The following is an 18,411-nucleotide window of genomic DNA, read 5'->3' as shown; positions in this document are numbered from 1 at the left end:
TAACCCACCTGGGGTTTTGGAATGGCTTTTTTTTTTTATTATTTTTACCATAGACTTCTACAACTCCTTAGTTTCAACATGCTGCGATTTTGGAAAACCGCCACTGAGCCCAATACCGCACAAAAACACCAAAGGTGATGATATAAAAAAATATATAAATAAAGGCAAGTGTGATTGAAGTTTCATAATTCCCTATTGACTTCCAGATGTGGCTTTTTTTTCACCCAAAAAATGCAGTGCAGCAGTTTTTTTTTTTTTTTTTTTTAGTCATTTTTGCTGAGAAGAAAACAAAGCAGAAGCCTAACCTCTCCACATTTATACTGCGGGTCCAGTCCTAGGTTCTGGTCTCCTGTTAGCCGATGTTTAGTTCAGCCATGTATTGCACATGATCTTCCTCTTGTGGGCCTCATGCAGTTATATTAAAGGGGAACTCTGGTGGAAAACATTTTTATTTAAATTTTTTTTAAATCAACTGGTGCCAGAAAGTTAAACAGAATTGTAAATGACTTCTATTAAAAAAATCTTTACCCTTCCAGTACTTTTTAGCAGCTGTATGCTACAGAGGAAATTCTTCTTTTTGAAATTTTGTCTTGTCCACAGTGCTCTCTGCTGACTCCTGATGCCCGTATTGGGGACTGTCCAGAGCAGAAGAAAATCCCCATTGCAAACCTATGCTGCTCTGGACAGTTCCTGACACGGACAGAAGTGTCAATAGAGAGCACTGTGAACAAGACAAAAAAATTCAAAAAGAAAAGAAATTCCTCTGTAGTATACAGCTGCTAATAAGTACTGGAAGGGTGAAGATTTTTTAATAGATGTCATTTACAAATCTGTTTAACTCCCTGGCACCAGTTGATTTAAATGCCAGCTGTTGCCAAACTACAACTCCCAGCATGCCTTATTTGGGGACACTCTATATTAGATAATAGTATATATAGTATATAGACTTGTGTTTAGTTATTCTCTGGTCCAGTATAGATCTGTGTATAGGAATCCTGCGTATAGTGGTACAAATGGCAACTTTTCTTTTGTGTAATATAAGTGAACATTCGTTCTACCTGTACTAAGAACCATGGGGGCAGTTTGTAAAATCCTTTATTTTTTTGTTTGTATGTTTTGGCTTACTGTGGCTTTTTTCAGGCTTATTCCGCTATAGGTGACTGTATAGTTATCATTTTGTTAGTAGTTGTCCTATATTCCGTGACTGATCACCATGTAAGAATTCCAGTTGTATGTAAGGCTTTGTTCACACAGGTTACCACTTGGCCACATATTCTATATTATGCGCACGTTTACTTCCATAAATATCAGTTGCTGGGACCACAGTTTGAATGGAGCGATAATGGATAATGTAGGTCGCTGGTCTCCAAACTGTGGTCCTCCAGCTGTTGCAAAACTACAACTCCCAGCAATTAACGGCCGTCCGGCCATGCTCAGGGTTTTAGTTTTTCAACAGCTGGAGGACCACGTTTTGGAGACCTATGATGTAGGGGATGGGACTAGCTGTACTCGGCGCAGAGGTTACTTTGGTGAGTGCTGTCACAGTATACGCCCCATCTGGACTTGTTGTACTCTCCTGAGTTTCTGGGTTCAGAGGGAAAACTCTGCAGCAGAGTCTCTTCATAGCTCAGATCGGCCCAATAAGCCTATCTTTGTTCTAAGGCACATCAGTGTGGTTGAATATAGGGATCGACCGATAATGATTTTTTTTTTTTTTTTAGGGCCGATATGATAATCTGTGAACTTTAAAGGGGTTCTCCGGTGCTTAGACATCTTATCCCCTATCCAAAGCATAGGGGATAAGATGCCTGATGGCGGGGGTCCCGCCCCTGGGGACCCCTGGGATCTTGCAAGCGGCACCCCGTTTGTAATCAGTCCCCGAAGCGTGTTCGCTCCGGGTCTGATTACCGGCGACCACAGGGCCGGCGGCGTGTCACTTCCGCCTCAGTGTGACTTCACGCTCCACCCCTCAATGCAAGCCTATGGGAGGGGGCGTGACAGCTATTACGCCCCCTCCCGTAGGCTTGCATTGAGGGGTAGAGTGTGACGTCACACGCCGCCTGCCCTGTAGTCGCCGGTAATCAATACAAACGGGGTGCCGCGTGCAAGATCCTGGGGGTCCCCAGCTGCGGGACTCCCGCGATCAGGCATCTTATAGGGGATAAGATGTCTAAGCACCGGAGAACCCCTTTAAGGCCAATAGCCGATCACTTCCAGGGTTTAGGCTGGACGTTGGAGTCAGTCCTTCTCGGCCGGCGGGGGAATTTAAAAACCATCCGCTGCCGTATCCCTGCCCAACCCGTGATATACCCCATTCATTTGAATGAGCCAAAAGTAGTCAGATAGGGACTCCAGTCGGCTCATTTTTTTTGAACGGTATCAGTTTTATTGTTGGAATAAAAACAGTGGCAGACCGGACACGGTCCAAAATTGAGCGGATTCTAGTCACTATCTGACTCAATTTGACTCATTCAAATGAATGGGATGTGGCCGTGAAGCAGCAGCGTGCAGTTTTTAAAGTCCTCCTGCTGTGTTGCACAATATTGGTGTGAATGCACGCTGACACAAAAATAAGTTAAGGCCCCCAAAAAAATTTTACCAAAAAAAAAATTTTTTTTTATTAAGTGCAAAAAAAAAGGGACCCAGACGCAGTTGGGGTTCTGAGCACTAATGGGGAGATTTATCAAAACCTGTGCACAGCAAAAGTTGCCCATAGCAACCAATCAGATCGCTGCTTTCAAAAATGAAAGAAGCGATCTGATTGGTTGCTATGGGCAACTGGGCAACTTTTCCTCTGGACAGGTTTTGATAAATCTCCCCCTAAGATCAACTGATCAAAACTTTTGACACGTCCCTCATGGGCAGCTTTCGTTCCTTCTAGCTCCCTGTTTACACCTCCATTCTGTCAGGTTTATATTTTAGGGACCAAATGCCTGTATGTCACAATATTCTGCCCATTGCTAAAAAAAATTTTATAAAAAAAAAAAACACAAACTTGGTCAGCATCCGTAAAGCTAAAAAGCGATTTACAAGAACAAATATTTTCTGTCATGTTTTATGATCTTTCCCTTGGAAATGGGGAATCTTGCCCAGATTGCCCCCCAGAGATGTTCACCTTTTAGACTGCACTGTAGTTGTAAGACCCTGAAGCCTACTTAGGAAGGTGGGATCAGCTGTGTACCTTTACTACTGTTTGATATTAAGTATACAGTGACACCCCCCCCCTTCTCAGAGGCTATCGCATGTTGAAGGCAGCATCAACATACGATGCTTTTGTATGTCGGGGCCATCGCATAAACGGCTATCCGGCAGCGCAGACTGCTTCAGCTGCCACCGGATAGCCGTTTACGGTGCCCCGTGTGGTCCTCTGACGATCACTTACCTGTCCTCGGGGCTCTGGCGCGTTCTCTTCGGGATTCCCTGCATCGTCGGCGCTCTCCATCGACGTCATCACGTCGGTGCGCACGCCGTCCCGTCATCCAATAGGAGCAGCGTGCGTAGCGACGACGGAGAGCGAGGATGCCAGGGAAGCAGAGGCCTTGCTGGAGTGTCGGGGACACCACGGGGACGCGGCGACAGCGATGGAAGGCGACATCCAGGGCAGCGGTGACGGTCCGCAGCGGCGGGGACAGGTGAGTATAACTTCCAATACCAGTGGTCTTCAACCTGCGGACCTCCAGATGTTGCAAAACTACAACTCCCAGCATGCCCGGACAGCCGTTGGCTGTCCGGGCATGCTGGGTGTTGTAGTTTTGCAGCATCTGGAGGTCCGCAGGTTGTAGACCACTGTCCTATACTTTACATTGCATGGATCCCTCAGCAAACGATGGTCCGTTTAGACCACTGTACATCTTGCACATGGAGTTGTCGTGTTAGTGTTCTTATCTATAAAAAAAAAAAAAAAAAATTGCTATAATGCATTTCTTCAGAATTTGCTTTCTGGAACCCCCCTATGAGGAGTTTTTAGGATCTGAGTTTTCAGTTCATTGTGTTTCAACCGGAGCGTCGTGACACGTTGATGTGTGTGACAGAAGCCGACAGCAATTCACACCGTCTGCTCTACCGTGCTGTAAAACTCTGTTCTGCTCTACCATCCCTTGTGTGTCCATACATATCACGGAGTGCTATGTAGGAGTGACCATACGCGTAATTCGGGGGGGGGGGGGGGGGGGGGTGTGTAAGGTATGCTCCGAAATAAAGAGCAGGAAACAGACTACTCCATACATTGTGTAGTGGCCGTGCTGGGTTACTGCAGCTCTTCCCCCTTTGAGGTGAACTCCGCATGGCCACTACATAATATAATGGTCTGCTTCCGGCTCCATTCATTGTGCATGTGGGCTCTGTGGCTCCTTACTGACCAGATAAAGATTACCAATAGTCAGTGAAAAGGTCCTAGAAAACCCCTTTATTATGCAGACAGAGCCGCCGGTTATTCTCTGCACCCTTATATCAGATAGAGATCATTGGTATACTGATGCTGTTTAGCTTTTTCTTAGTTAAGAGTGATAATGGCAATAACCTGTCTGTTTTTCCCTCCTTTTAGATTTTGGGTCCTTATTTGACCTGGAGCAAGATCTGCCCGATGAATTAATAAGCTCCAATGAATTTGGCGCGAGCAATGGAGGAGAGCTCAGTCAGCTGCACGCCAGCATGGGCATGGTACCCGACGCAGCTGCCAAGCACAAGCAGCTTTCAGAACTTTTACGAGGTGGTAGTGCAAACATGAGTATGGGCCTCGGTCAGCAAACCCAACAGACCAGCCAAGGTATCGGACTTCTCAACAACATGGTGAAGGGCCCAATGGCTCAAGGCGGATTGACAGGCTTGGGTATGGGAGGTAATGGCAGCAATCCAGGACAACCCACTCAAGGCCTAAATCCTTCCTCAGCAGCTGGTATGATGCCTTCCCTAAACAACCCAATAAACCAGCCTAGAATGGGCATGAACACGGGTATGATGCAAGCTGGAAATGGACAGAACATGATGCAGGGGCAAATGATGAATGGTTCACTTGGTGCAGGAAGGGGGCGACCTGGAATGCAATACCAGAACCAAGGCATGGGCAGTTCTAGTAACATTTTAGCAGAGACACTTCAGCAAGGGGGGCCGACAATGGCAGGACAGCCAGGAATGAGAAGCCCGCAGCCAACCGCCATGAACAAGGTAGGGCACTTCTTTACTGAACACATGATTGATTTGTAAGCTTTGTGTGCTTTGTCTCTTCAGCAAGCTTTTACTTCTATTATAATGGGAAAATATTCAGGATGTTTTCCACACTAATAATTAGAGGATGTCCATCATGCTGCCTGAACTGTGAGCCATTGAGATGGCCCCCAATGGCTTCTGCCTGCCCCACTGGCCTGGATTGATCTCTCCCCGTTTGCATATAAGAGAGCTATCGATCAAGGCTGGCGGGGTGGGAGAAGCCATCAGCCCATCCCAATGACTTGTGGTACAGACAGCATAGAACTGATGTTAGATTCCTTTCAAAAGCCCATCTATTAGTAAATGAAAGATAACCAGGCACCAAATGTTAGTCAAGTTATATTTTAAAGGGGTACTCAGCTGCCCTGCTTCTTGAGCTCCGCTCCCCAGCGTTCGGAAGTTTGTTCCGAATGCGGTGTGCGGGCTTCCGTGTTCAGGGCCGCCCCTCGTGATGTCACGCCTGCCTGCCCCCTCAACGAAAGTCTATGGGAAGGGGGTGCGACGGCTGTCGCACCCCCTTCCCATAGACTTTCGTTGAGGGGGCGGGCGGGCGTGACGTCACGAGGGGCGGCCCTGAACACGGAAACCCGCACACAGCATTCGGAACAATAAACTTCCGGACACTGGGGAGCGGAGCTCTGGAAGCAGGGCAGCGGAGTACCCCTTTAAGCTGCATGACCATTACGCTTGCGCTGTATGTTGGATACGTTTTCGATAAGGGTATGCCACAATGTGCTGCACTCAATCAGGAAAGAGAAATGGAGATGTTTGGAAGTAAATGTTGTCACTTATAGATTATATTTGGTCCATTAAAATAAGTGTGCTTTGGTATACTTCAGCATTTCTTTTTGCCTATATCCATACGTCCACCTCCATTGTGCTGCCCGAAACGGTTGTGAATTCCACCGTACTTAGAGATATAGGCATTTTCTTTACTGTTACTACAGTTGCTTTTGCGTAGTTGACAACCAGAGGAGCCGCCATGTGACCCAAAATCTCAGAAACGTTCGTTCAGGAGTAATGAGAGGCAGAGTGAAAACATATAAAACTGTTGTATTTTTACTACTTGACTATTTTGCTTTGTGGTTGTTGTCATTATTGGAAAAAACAACATAAACAATAACAAACAATGAAAAGCCTATCAACCCCCCCCCCCAAAACCTGGTGTTTAAAGGGGTACTCCGCTACTCAGCGTTTGGAACAAACTGTTCCGAACGCTGGAGCCGGCGCTGGGAGCTTGTGACATCATAGCCCCGCCCCCTCATGCCGTCACGCCCAGCTCCCTCAATGCAAGTCTATGGGAGGGGGCGTGACGACTGTCACATCCCCTCCCATAGACTTGCATAGAGGGGGTGGGGCGTGACGGCATGAGGGGGCGGGGCTGTGACATCACGAGCTGCCAGCTCCAGCGTTTGGAACAGTTTGTTCCAAACGCTGAGCAGCAGAGTACCCCTTTAAAGTACATAATGTACATATTCACCTACAGAGCTAAGTGTTAGAGGACGCACATGCTCAGTATCTTTTCCCATAGCCAGGTCTCTGTATAGTGATCCACTATTCACTGCAGATCTGCCCAGAAAGATCTTAATAATCCTAGAAACACTTAATATCTTTAACATGCCTACTAACATTTCTTGACACTTGGGATGAGTGATTCACATAGCATCAAACTGGTTCCATTGATGATAGAGGTTTGGATCCCAGCGATGGATCTTTCAACAAATCCAAAGTAATCTTCATAGTAAAAATTGATGATTTGATTGATGGCTTTAGGATCAGGAGATAATTTTGCAGTGTGTTTTTTCAGTATGCTTTTAAAGGGGTACTCCGCTGCTCAGTGTTTGAAACAAACTGTTCGGAAAGCTGGAGCCCGCGCCGTGAGCTTGTGACGTCATAACCCCGTCCCCTCATGATGTTACACACCGCCCCCTCAATGCAAGTCTATGGGAGGGGGCGTGATGGCTGTCACGCCCCCTCCCATAGACTTGCATTGAGGGGGCGGGGTGTGACATTATGAGGTGACGGGCTATGACGTCCAAACGCTGAGCAGCAGAGTACCCCTTTTAGGTCCATAATCACACAGTATATTTTAATTCGTATTTGTAGCCATAAAAAATGACAGTTGTAAAATTTGCAGCTTTTTTTTTCTCTCAATGGTTTTTACGGCCATTTGTGGTTTTTCTGTTGTGCTCTTTATTTTACTGGCTGTTCTGAGTTACCTTTTTTTCATAGATTGTGCACTCATGGCCACTTTTCCACAGAATTTAATTCAGGATATTATTTAGCAAAAATATGGCCATTTTTAAGTGATTTTACTGCGGTATATTTGTAAAACATGACTCGATTTTACAATGTGTGGATATAGACATTGTAGAATAGTGTGATCCTACAAAAGCCACATACGGACCTACCTGGTATAGATCAAATCACAACTGGCCCATCTGCATCTGCCTGACACTTGTAAATGACTTTTGTCTTCTAGCTTGGGATAATGAACAACCCTAACCCCTATGGGACAAATTATGGTCAGAATACCAGTCCCCAGCTGGGAAATACAGGGCTCGGTTCCCAGATGCAGAACAAATCCGCTCTCCAGAACAGTCTGAACCAGTTTTCAATGGACAAAAAATCTGGACCTGGCATGCCAAATATGGTGAGTGTACGGGATATCTTCTAGTCTGGTCTGCAGATATAGGACACACTGACCTCACGTCACTGCACAAATGATAACCCTCCTGGTGGGTAAGTTCATATTTCGGGCTGTAGGACATCAAGCACTCCATGGGGGAGATTTATCAATACCTGTCCAGAAGGAAAGTTGCTCATAGCAACCAATCAGATCACTGCTTTCATTTCTGAAAAGGCCTCTGAAAAATGAAAGAAGCGATCTGATTGGTTGCTATGGGCATCTCAGCAACACTTCCTTTAGAGAGGTATTGATCTCCCCCCCCATGTCTCCTAAGAAGTCCAGCACCGCCCACATGACTCTCTCCAGAGAGTTACATGCAGCGTGACCTTATTATAAGTTCTTTGTATAGCACTAAAGCTGACACAGGGACATGTTTAGAAAGATTTTCCCCATCTGTACGATGACATGGTGGTTATGTGGCCAAAAGTCTAGTGACTGGTTCTTTGTATTACAAAATCTGCACTTTAAAACATTAAAATACACCGTTATGTGCGTTAACGCCTAGTATAGAATAGAATAGCATAGTTACTGGACTGGCTGTACATATCTGTGTATTCCTCTATTAGATACCCTAATGTGTTTATTTTTATTTTTTTTCCCACTTACTATATGTAAAACTAATGGAAAATCCCTAGTTTTCTAAAAACTTCATCCACACAGCCATAAAGGGGTTTTCCAGGACCTTCTATTGATGTCCTAGGTATATATTAGTGTGGTCTAACTCCGGACACCATCACTTGCTTGTGCGAGCGCTGCACCCTCTTTACTTCCTACCAGACTCTTTGGTAAATCTGGTAGCGACTTTACCTGATAATGCAACTTCTTCCTATTCACTTCACATGGTCAAGTGCAATACCAGGTGGAGGCCAAATGTATGGAACTTGGTAGGAAATAAAGAGATCGCACCAATCGCACAAGCTTTGTGACCCCTTCATTCAGCTGGATGTGAAAAGTACCATTCACTTTAGGAAGGTGGAGCAGGCCAGGTGGTAGAATAATAGAATTTGTGGCAGAAGAAAGCAAATTGATCCCACAAATATCTGTATGTGTTAGAATAGACATGAGGCTAAAAATCTTAACTTTTTCTTTTAGGGTCAACAGCCATCTACTCAAGTACCGCAAGCCAACCTTGTCCAAGCATCCCCTCAAGGTATGGGCACTGGTGCATCTCCGGGGATTGGCTCAGGAGCCCCAACAGCAGATCCTGAGAAGCGAAAGCTCATACAGCAACAACTGGTTCTTCTATTGCATGCCCACAAGTGCCAGAGACGAGAACAAGCAAACGGTGAGGTGCGACAATGCAATTTACCCCATTGTCGTACCATGAAGAATGTCCTGAATCACATGACCCATTGCCAGGCTGGAAAATCATGCCAAGGTGACTGTTTTATTTAATACTGGTCAAAAGCTTTCATTGTACAATGCTTATATAGTGATTGTCCGGGGGAGAACATTGTTGTTTTTCTAATAAGGCTTGGGGTTGTGTAAAAATAATGTACAAGCTATATTCACCTACATTATTTCTCCCCCCCCCTCCCCCTTTTTTTTAATATTGTATGTGTATATTCACACTTAGTTACACCCCGACTGGAGCTTTGAGGCAGAACCACACCCCCCCCCCCCCCCCACCCGGCTTTCAATTAAACCCAGAGAAACTGCTCCACTAAGCCAGTCAGTGGTTTCCCATGGCAGATTCTGTGCGATTGGCACGCAGATGGGGACTTATGCTCTGTTCTCGTGGTCACTGTGGATCCCAGTGGTCAGATCTCCTGCAATAACATATGTATCACTTACGATGGATTCACACTACGTTTGTAGTGTATGGGTGCTGGATCCGGCTGGGAGGAGCGAACACCAGCCGCTCCTGGATCCCAGCCGGATCCCCATTCATTTCAATGAGCCGACCACAGTCAAACGGGGACTCTGGTTGGCTCATTTTTGCCCCGTATACAGTTCTATAACCGGACCTAAAACCGTGCAAACGGGGCAAAATTGTGCCGACTGGAGTCAGCGTTTGACTGTGGTCGGCTCATTGAAATGAATGGGGATCCGGCTGGGATACAGGAGCGGCTGGTTTCCACTCTCACAACCGGATCCGGCACCCATACACTACAAATGTAGTGTGAACCGGCCCTTATTCTGTTGAAAGGGATCATTTTTGATGTTGAGAATACCCCTTAAATATTTGGTTATAACCTTTTTGTGTTTTTTTTTTTTTTTTTTCCCTTAACATTTGCGGTTTTCTGTCTTTTAGTTGCACATTGCGCCTCTTCACGACAGATCATTTCTCACTGGAAAAACTGCACGAGGCATGACTGTCCAGTTTGTCTGCCTCTGAAGAATGCAGGGGACAAACGCAACCAACAATGTGCGTACAACAACAATTTTACATTTACTGATGGTGGTATGCTTTTACTCCAGGATTAGTGAAGTGATATTAAACTCCTTCTTTTTTTTTTTTTTATCCTTGGCAGCCTTACTTGGGAGTCCACCAGTGTCTTTAGGTACTGCTGGCAATGTGGGAACGGTTGGTAATGTGGGCCAGCCTCCTGCGCCTTCACTTAATCCTGCTAACCAGATTGATCCAAGCTCCATAGAACGGGCGTATGCTGCCCTGGGATTACCATATCAAGGCCAACTGCAAACACAGTCCCAGACGCAAGTGAAGGGTCAGCAATCGGGACAGTCTCCTCAGGGGATTCGCTCTATGAACTCAATGAGTAAGAAACATTGTTGTTTTTTTTTTTGTACTGTATAAAATGTAATCTATGGCCCAGATTTATCAAAGAATGTCTACATTAGAGCTTATTTTCCCACATTTATTTGGGTGGTGGGTTTGACTAGCGTCCATCTTATTTATCAAGAAGGTGCAGCAGGATGATGAATTTTGCGCAGTTCTGCTGTGGTGGGAAAAGCTCTACCACATACACTTTCTAGACGCTTGTGAGGGAGGGAAGTAGACACTTTCCTGGGTCCTGAATTTGGCAGGTTAGGTGTTTTTACTTTCACAGAGCTGTCGGGACATTTTTACTTGCTGTTTAGATGCTGCAATCAAATTTGATTGCGGAGTCTAAGGGGTTAAAGCTGGGAATCACCGAGATCAGTGATGTCTGGCATTAGAGAGAGGTCCTAGTGGCAGGTAGCTGCCAAAACCACCCAGCTATGATTCACGTGTCATAGAAGGGGAGAGGGACGCTGTTGTCCACAAGAGGTTAAAGGTTTACTGGTAGGTGTTGTAGCTTTGCGCCTATAAAAGTACCTTTGCGCACAAAATAGCGACTTTTCACAAAAGTCCCAAATGATAAATACGTGAATACTGCATGGTCAAAAAGAAAAGGTTCTACAGGTAGGCAAAAGAGTGAAACGGTCTATCAAAAGACGCATAAGTTGCTAAATATGCTGCTTGCGCCTGAACTGCGCCAAAACATAGACAAAAAAAAATGCAATGATCAATCTCCCCATATATATATATATATATATATATATATATATATATATATGTAATGTATTTAATATAATTACTTATGTTGTTGTATAAACTGATCCGTGGTCTTTTTGCGCAGGTGCAAGCCCAGTAGGAGTGAATGGTGGTGTGGGTGTCCAGGGTTCTGGTCTTCTTCCGGACTCGATGCTTCATCCAGGGATGAACGCTCAGAGGTATGTATGCAAGTTGCTGTGTTGGCCAAGAGCTATTCACCCTGTTTCTCCCATACGCATGTATGCTTGGTTTGGGTCAGCATGCATGCGTTTTCAATGTGGCCAGGAAAATAAGCTGCTTCTAGACGTGAATAAACTTCAGACAAACACCTTAAAGGGGTATTTAAAAATCTTAATCCTTCCAGTACTTATCAGCTGTTGTATGTTCCAGAGGAAGTTTTTCTTTTTTGAATCTTTGTCTGACCTCAGTGCTCTCTGCTGACACCTCTGTCCATGTCGGGAACTGTCCACCGGAGTACCCCTTTTAAGCAGCAATAGTCAGTCTAATGTGTTTTTTTGACCTTAAAGAGATTGTCATCAGAAAACAACCAATTTTTAAACACTTTGGGTGATTTTTTTTTTTCTTCAAATTTTGCATTATCTTGATTATAAAATTCTGAAATCTTGCAGTTTTCTGTCTGGCCTGTTGCCCTAAAACTAAGCTGAGACTTCCTATACTGTCTGATGAGAAGGCTGCTAGAAAGTGATCTGTACAGCATTAAAGCGAAGGAGGACTCCAGTATATAGATGAGACAATAGCCGCTCAGCCTCCCCTTCCCTGTAAAATGATTACTGCACAGAGCATAGCTAGTAACCTTTCCTCTTCATGTCAGTGGGACAGGTCCAGACTATTATTGCTCATGTTCAAGGGGTTTGATAAAGAATGTCACTGAAAAAAAATAATTACATTCAGAATATAGAAACGAATTAGAAAAAAGAACTATTAAGAGAACTTGAGTATCTAACACTCATTGGTACAAAAAAAAAAAAAAGTAGGTTACATAGTACAGTTGAAAAAAAGACATACGTCCATTAAATTCAACCAAAGAATTGAAGGGAAGGGCTATGCGTGGGTGAAGGGGAAGGGATGTGATTTTTAGGTAACGCCTTCACTTTGACTTTGAGCATTTTGAAAGTTTAGAGGTTTTGCGTGGAACAGTTTAATTCATATGTTGTTCAACTACAATTTTATGCTTTTCTTGTAGTGTAATGATGGGCGATGGCAGCAATGTTTCCAATTTGGGATCCATGCCTACAGCAGCTCCACCATCTAGCACTGCAATACGGAAACCTTGGCATGAAGATATAACTCAAGACTTGAGGAACCATCTAGTTCACAAACTGTAAGTACTAGTTAAAGTATTCAAAGATTATATGCAGTTTAGTATCTTTATATTTTTAAGGTCATTAAATAAAAGGAAGATTATGGTACCATGCCAATGTGTGGATCCACAGTCAAAGCCCCCTAAAAAAAAAAGAAAAAGTCCTTTATGATCGATTGAACTTCTCAGCACTAAATAGGATTACATTTTAGAAAAGCATAAATTACTTCTGCATTATTTTTTTTTGGCAGAGTTCAAGCCATATTTCCAACCCCCGACCCTGCTGCATTAAAGGACAGGCGGATGGAGAACTTGGTAGCTTACGCTCGGAAAGTGGAAGGTGATATGTATGAATCTGCGAACAGCAGGGTAAGTCATTCTTATTAATGTGCTATGTTATAGGTCATACATGAATTCCATTGTAACACACTCCTTTTTAGTTATGTCATTGCTAGAGATGAGCGAACTTACAGTAAATTCGATTCGTCACGAACTTCTCGGCTCGGCAGTTGATGACTTTTCCTGCATAAATTAGTTCAGCTTTCAGGTGCTCCGGTGGGCTGGAAAAGGTGGATACAGTCCTAGGAGACTCTTTCCTAGGAATGCATCCACCTTTTCCAGCCCACCGGAGCACCTGAAGGCTGAACTAATTTACGCAGGAAAAGTCATCAACTGCCGAGCCGAGAAGTTTGTGACGAATCAAATTTACTGTAAGTTCGCTCATCTCTAGTCATTGCCATAAACACAGTACAGTTGGCAAAAATTGCACATTACATTAAACATAAAAAATATATTTATACATCTATTTACTTTCGTTCATTTCCTTAAAAAGGCTGAGTACTATCATCTGTTAGCTGAGAAAATCTACAAGATCCAGAAAGAACTTGAAGAAAAACGTCGCATTAGGATACAGAAGCAAAATCTAATGCCCAATACTCCTGGCATGCCTCCTGCAGCAATGAATCAGGGCTCGGGTATGCCCCCATCACAACCGGTCATGACAACAAGTAGGTTTTTGTTTTGCCTTTTTTCCCTCTTTGCAATAAAAAAAATCCCGCTGATTATATATTAATAATGGTTTCGTAATGGTACTAGAGGTTTACATAGAAGATCAGCTTAGATAGCAAGGCTGTCATACTTTATTGGTGTTATCAGGGTCCTGGTAGCTTTATACAATGCATAGTATGCACCAACAGCACTGAAGACCCTTAAACATACCCCTAGCTGGGTCTATGACCCAGCTAGGGGTATGTTTAAGGGTCTTCAGTGCTGTTGGTGCATACTATGCATTGTATACGGCAATAGGTGCATTCGCATATCATACACTGGCATATCACAGTTATGTAGGAATTTTGTAGAAATTCAGTAAAACTTTTAGTTGAAAGGGTTGTTACATGACATCATCCTCTTCTCTAAAGAAAGTGTAACCTTTTATCAGTCAGAAGCGGTTCTGTTTGTGTGTGTGTGGGGAGGATTTTGTATCACATCTTGAACATTCAGACAAATGGACAGCCATGTAACATGAATGAAGCAGGTTCACCTAGGCGGGGGCTGATTTTGCTTATGAAAAGAAAAGAGATCAGCTCACCGACTTGATTATAAACAGCCGAGCGCTAGTAGGTGTATGTTTGGAAGCACGGGTGCAGGGAACAGCTTTTCCCCGTTGAAGGCAGGCAATGGAAGAAACTATCCAGCTTCCAATGATCCAGATAAAACTTAACATTTAATACATCCAAGATGAGATTAAAAAGGTATTGCAGGGATGGAAAGTGACATGTCATTCATAAAAACGGAGTAAAGCTGACGCGTTTCGAGCATAAGCTCTTAGTCATGGCCATGAGAGTACCTGTCATCAACAAAAACTTTTAATATGATGTTCATAATCATTAATGAAGACATATTGTTATATATCTTCATTAAAAAATATTAATATTTATACCAGTTTTTTCATTTCATACTTTTGGCCACTAGGGGGGTCTCTTCTATGCCTGGTCTGCAGGCAGCTTCCTATGCTTTTCATAGTAAGTGTACAGCTTTTAGGACTAATGCTGAAGGGCTCTGGTCCTTTCACCGGAAGTTCAGTACTCTCAGCTCAATACTCGCTCCCAGCCTGGAGCAGCACTGTGTGCTACAAGCCTGCATATGCCTCTCATATAACAGAGGCCAGTCACCTCCCCCTCCCCCTGCTCTTTGTTCTCCCTGCCCCTCACCACAGGTTATCTTATACATTGTATTATCTCACTGCACTCCCTGCTCTGTGAGTGCAGTGAGATAATACAATGCTGCGAGTTGTAGTTTTGCTTCAGCTGGAGGTCCCTGGTTGGGAAAAACTGCTGAGGGAGAGCAGCATACAGGAAGACTGGCAGAAGCAGAGTCCTGGCCAGGCTTCATGTGACATCATGCCTGCCGGGACCCGCCTCCTTCCACCCCTCAGAAAGACAGTGCTCCTGAGCTAATGAAGAGGGATAAAAAAAAAGGTATTTCCACAGCATTTTAAACCTCAATAAACACAGGGATAGGCATAGAGTAAGGGACAGATGGGGAGGGGGATCAGGGAAAGTTTAGTTGATGACAGGTACTCTTTAAGAGCTTATGCTCGAAACGTGTCGGAGTTTCACTCTGTTTTTATGAGTGACATATCACTTTCCATCCTTGCAATGCCTTTTTAATCTCGGATGTGTTAGTTTTATCTGGATCATCGGGAGCTGGATAGTTTCTTCCATTGCCTGCTGATTTTACTTAGCACTTTATCCTCTGATCACAAGGGCTCCTGACTGGTCAGCTGCACCTTACCTGCTGATAGGAAATGTTGTCTTCATAAGACAGCCCCTTTTTAAGGCAATCCTTCTCTTTAAAACAAGATTTATTCAATGTATGGTAATCTAACATTTAAAGGTTTGTTAGCTGAAGCAATGCATTATTCAAACATTACAGTTCAAATTTTACAAATGGAAAAAAATGCTTTCAGATTTTTTATTTGATTCTGTCTCTTGCTGTATAGATGGCCCAGTTCAAGACCCAAGCATGATGCGTGCGAATGTCCCAAATCAAATAGTGAATCCTATGCCAAACCAATCAGGTGAGTGTATGTAAGCAGACTGGGTTTTACAGTGTTCTCAAACTAACATGGGATTTCTTAGTTGAAGCCTAAAACAACGGAGGAAAAATTAGAAACTACATAACATTTTTTATCTCTTGGTACCGTTCTAAACTAGATACTTTGTAACTAAACCTTTCCTCCTGATTTTTAATTGTAGTCATGAACCAGTTTGGTCCAGTGGGCATGCCCATGCAGTCATTGGTACAAAGACAACAGTCACCGCTTGGCCAACATCAAGGTCCGCCTGCACCCATGAATCAGGTTAGTACTGCATGTACCTGTTTGGAATGAATCCTATCTCAATAAAATGTCTCCTTAAAGGGGTACTCCGGCCCTGAGACATCTTATCCCCTATCCAAAGCATAGGGTATAAGATGTCTCACAGCTGGGGACCCCCGCAATCTTGTATTCGCCACCCACCTGTTTGAGCTGCACGCCACGGTGCCAGCTCAGAAACAGCCGGGTGGAGACCACTGAGCTGGAGTATCGTGACATCATGACTCTGCCCCGTGTGACTTGCATAGACTTGCATAGCGTCAGGTGACGTCACACGTGGGCGGAGTCGTGACATCACAATGCTCCGTGGTCGCCACCCGGCTGTTTGTGAACAGGAGGGTGGCGAATACAAGATTGCTGGGGTCCCCAGCGATTTGCATGGGAAGATTTTGATCCATTGCATGCTTAAATAATGACTAATGGAGACTTACACTTTCCTCTAGATGGCGTTTCCTTCCCGTATGCCACAACCTTCAGGCATGGCACAGCCTGTGCAGAATGTGCAGAATCAGTTCATGTCAGCAAGTTCGTTTCAGGCGTCTTCTCCTGTGATGAATAGTGGCGGAATAAATACAAGCAACTTAAATTCTTCCAGTTTACCAGTACCGCAGTCGACCGGGCAGAACCCACCTGTGCAGGTAGGGATTAACTATTTATTTTATTTGTATTTCTGCAATTTTTTCAAGAATGTGAAGGCTAAGTTATCACATAATTTAGGCTGGGGAACTAGCCCTGTCTTGCATCCTGATTTGATTATATTTTTACCTTTTGCATTGCAGTTGGATAAGTATCTAACACATCTGCAATGCAGGTCAATGGGGTTTTGTAAATTATTAAAGTATCTGCATAACCCAACCCGATAATGTAGATCCACAGGGCTCTGCAGTGTCGTACACGTTTGCACGTGCTCATTGCACACTGTTTTGTCTTGTTCTTCATTAAGTTTTACTTTTATTTTAATTTTAGGCCCAGATGTCCAATCTAGCTCATCCTGTGAGTTCTCCTATACCTCCTCCGGGTTCATCTGGAAATCCGCTTCATTGCCCAAGTAATATGCAGACCCCAGTTCATCGTAACTCTCCGTCTCCTGCCCCGAGCCGCACACCAACACCCCATCACACCCCACCAAGTCTGGGAACACAGCCGCCATCAATCCCTTCTGATCCTTTAATGTCGTCGGCAGCATCCTTGCCTCAGATGCCTTTACAGAACAGTGAGAGCCCCACTCCTCCCCCTCCTCAGGGGCCCCCTTCCCTGCCCCCTTCGGCCTCTGTCATTCCAGTTGGTGAGCAGTCTGTTCCCACACCACCACCGCCCCAGCAGCTAGCACAGCCGCCTTCAGCAAGGCCTCCTTCTCAGCCAAATTTATCGACACCGGTTTCAACCCCATCTGCACCGCCACAATTACAGCTTCATCCAAGCACTCCGGTAAGTCCGCTAAGATACTGTCTGACTTTCAAGTTTTGTGGCAGTGGATTTTAACTTGTAAAATAACAGTAGATGGTCGTGTTAAAGAGTACCTGTCAGCAAACCATATTTTCTAAGCTCAGATTATATTCCTTTAAAGGGGTACTCTGGCACTGAGACATCTTTTTCCCTATCCAAAAGATAGGGGATAAGATTCCTGTTTGCGGGGGTCCCGCCGCTACAGACCCCCGTGATCTTGCACGCAGCACCCTGTTAGAATCAGTCCCCGGAGCATGCTCGCCCCGGGTCTGATTACTGGCGATCACGGGGACGGAGCATAGGGACGTCACTGCTCCGCCCCCGTGTGACATCACGCACCGCCTTCACAATGCAAACCTATGGGAGGGGGCGTGATGCTCCGTCCCCGTGATCACCAGTAATCGGACCCAGAGTGAACACTCTCCGGGGACTGATTCTAATGGGGTGATGTGTGCAAGATCATGGGGGTCCCCAGCGGCGGGACCCCCGCGATCAGGCATATTATCCCCTATCCTTTGGGATTACAGCTTTAGTTTTAGAATAGGAAGTGTAAGGACTCCTTATTCACACATTTGGCGATAGGGACCGCTTGAAGGTGCAGCATCTCAATAGACGGCAATGCATTTCAGAGCGGATTCTGCCGAAAAGATGAACATGTTCTCTCAGCAGAGTCTGGGATCTGGATTTTCCTTGGTGGGAAGTCTGCCACGAAAATTCTGTAGTTTGAATGTTGGAGCAAAATCCTATTAAAACAATTGGAGGCTGCTGGTGCATCAGAATTTCTCAGCAGAATTCTGCTGTAAAAATACGTCGTGTGAATGGGCCTATAAAAGCTTTATAGGTTTTGTCAGGTCGCTACATCCTTTTGACCATAGATTGTATATATAAACATAGCT

At 44.6% G+C, this 18,411-nt stretch overlaps 1 protein-coding gene across 7 annotated transcripts in view; it reads left to right on the top strand.

The window, feature by feature from the left end:
• Positions 1-18,411, top strand: part of EP300 (E1A binding protein p300) — a 72,207-nt gene that overhangs the window by 10,702 nt on the left and 43,094 nt on the right. For all 7 annotated transcript variants that reach the window (XM_056523733.1, XM_056523734.1, XM_056523735.1 and 4 more), the window contains exons 2-14: positions 4,544-5,163; positions 7,688-7,858; positions 8,987-9,272; positions 10,149-10,262; positions 10,369-10,614; positions 11,458-11,551; positions 12,577-12,714; positions 12,945-13,062; positions 13,526-13,700; positions 15,695-15,772; positions 15,951-16,054; positions 16,513-16,707; positions 17,036-17,497. In XM_056523733.1, coding sequence (XP_056379708.1) covers positions 4,544-5,163; positions 7,688-7,858; positions 8,987-9,272; positions 10,149-10,262; positions 10,369-10,614; positions 11,458-11,551; positions 12,577-12,714; positions 12,945-13,062; positions 13,526-13,700; positions 15,695-15,772; positions 15,951-16,054; positions 16,513-16,707; positions 17,036-17,497 — 2,801 coding nt within the window. The remainder of the gene's footprint in view (positions 1-4,543; positions 5,164-7,687; positions 7,859-8,986; positions 9,273-10,148; positions 10,263-10,368; positions 10,615-11,457; positions 11,552-12,576; positions 12,715-12,944; positions 13,063-13,525; positions 13,701-15,694; positions 15,773-15,950; positions 16,055-16,512; positions 16,708-17,035; positions 17,498-18,411) is intronic.

Source organism: Hyla sarda, chromosome 6 (genome assembly GCF_029499605.1).
Source record: "Hyla sarda isolate aHylSar1 chromosome 6, aHylSar1.hap1, whole genome shotgun sequence".
Taxonomy (NCBI): Eukaryota; Metazoa; Chordata; class Amphibia; order Anura; family Hylidae; genus Hyla; species Hyla sarda.
This window is presented reverse-complemented; position numbering and strand designations above follow the sequence as displayed.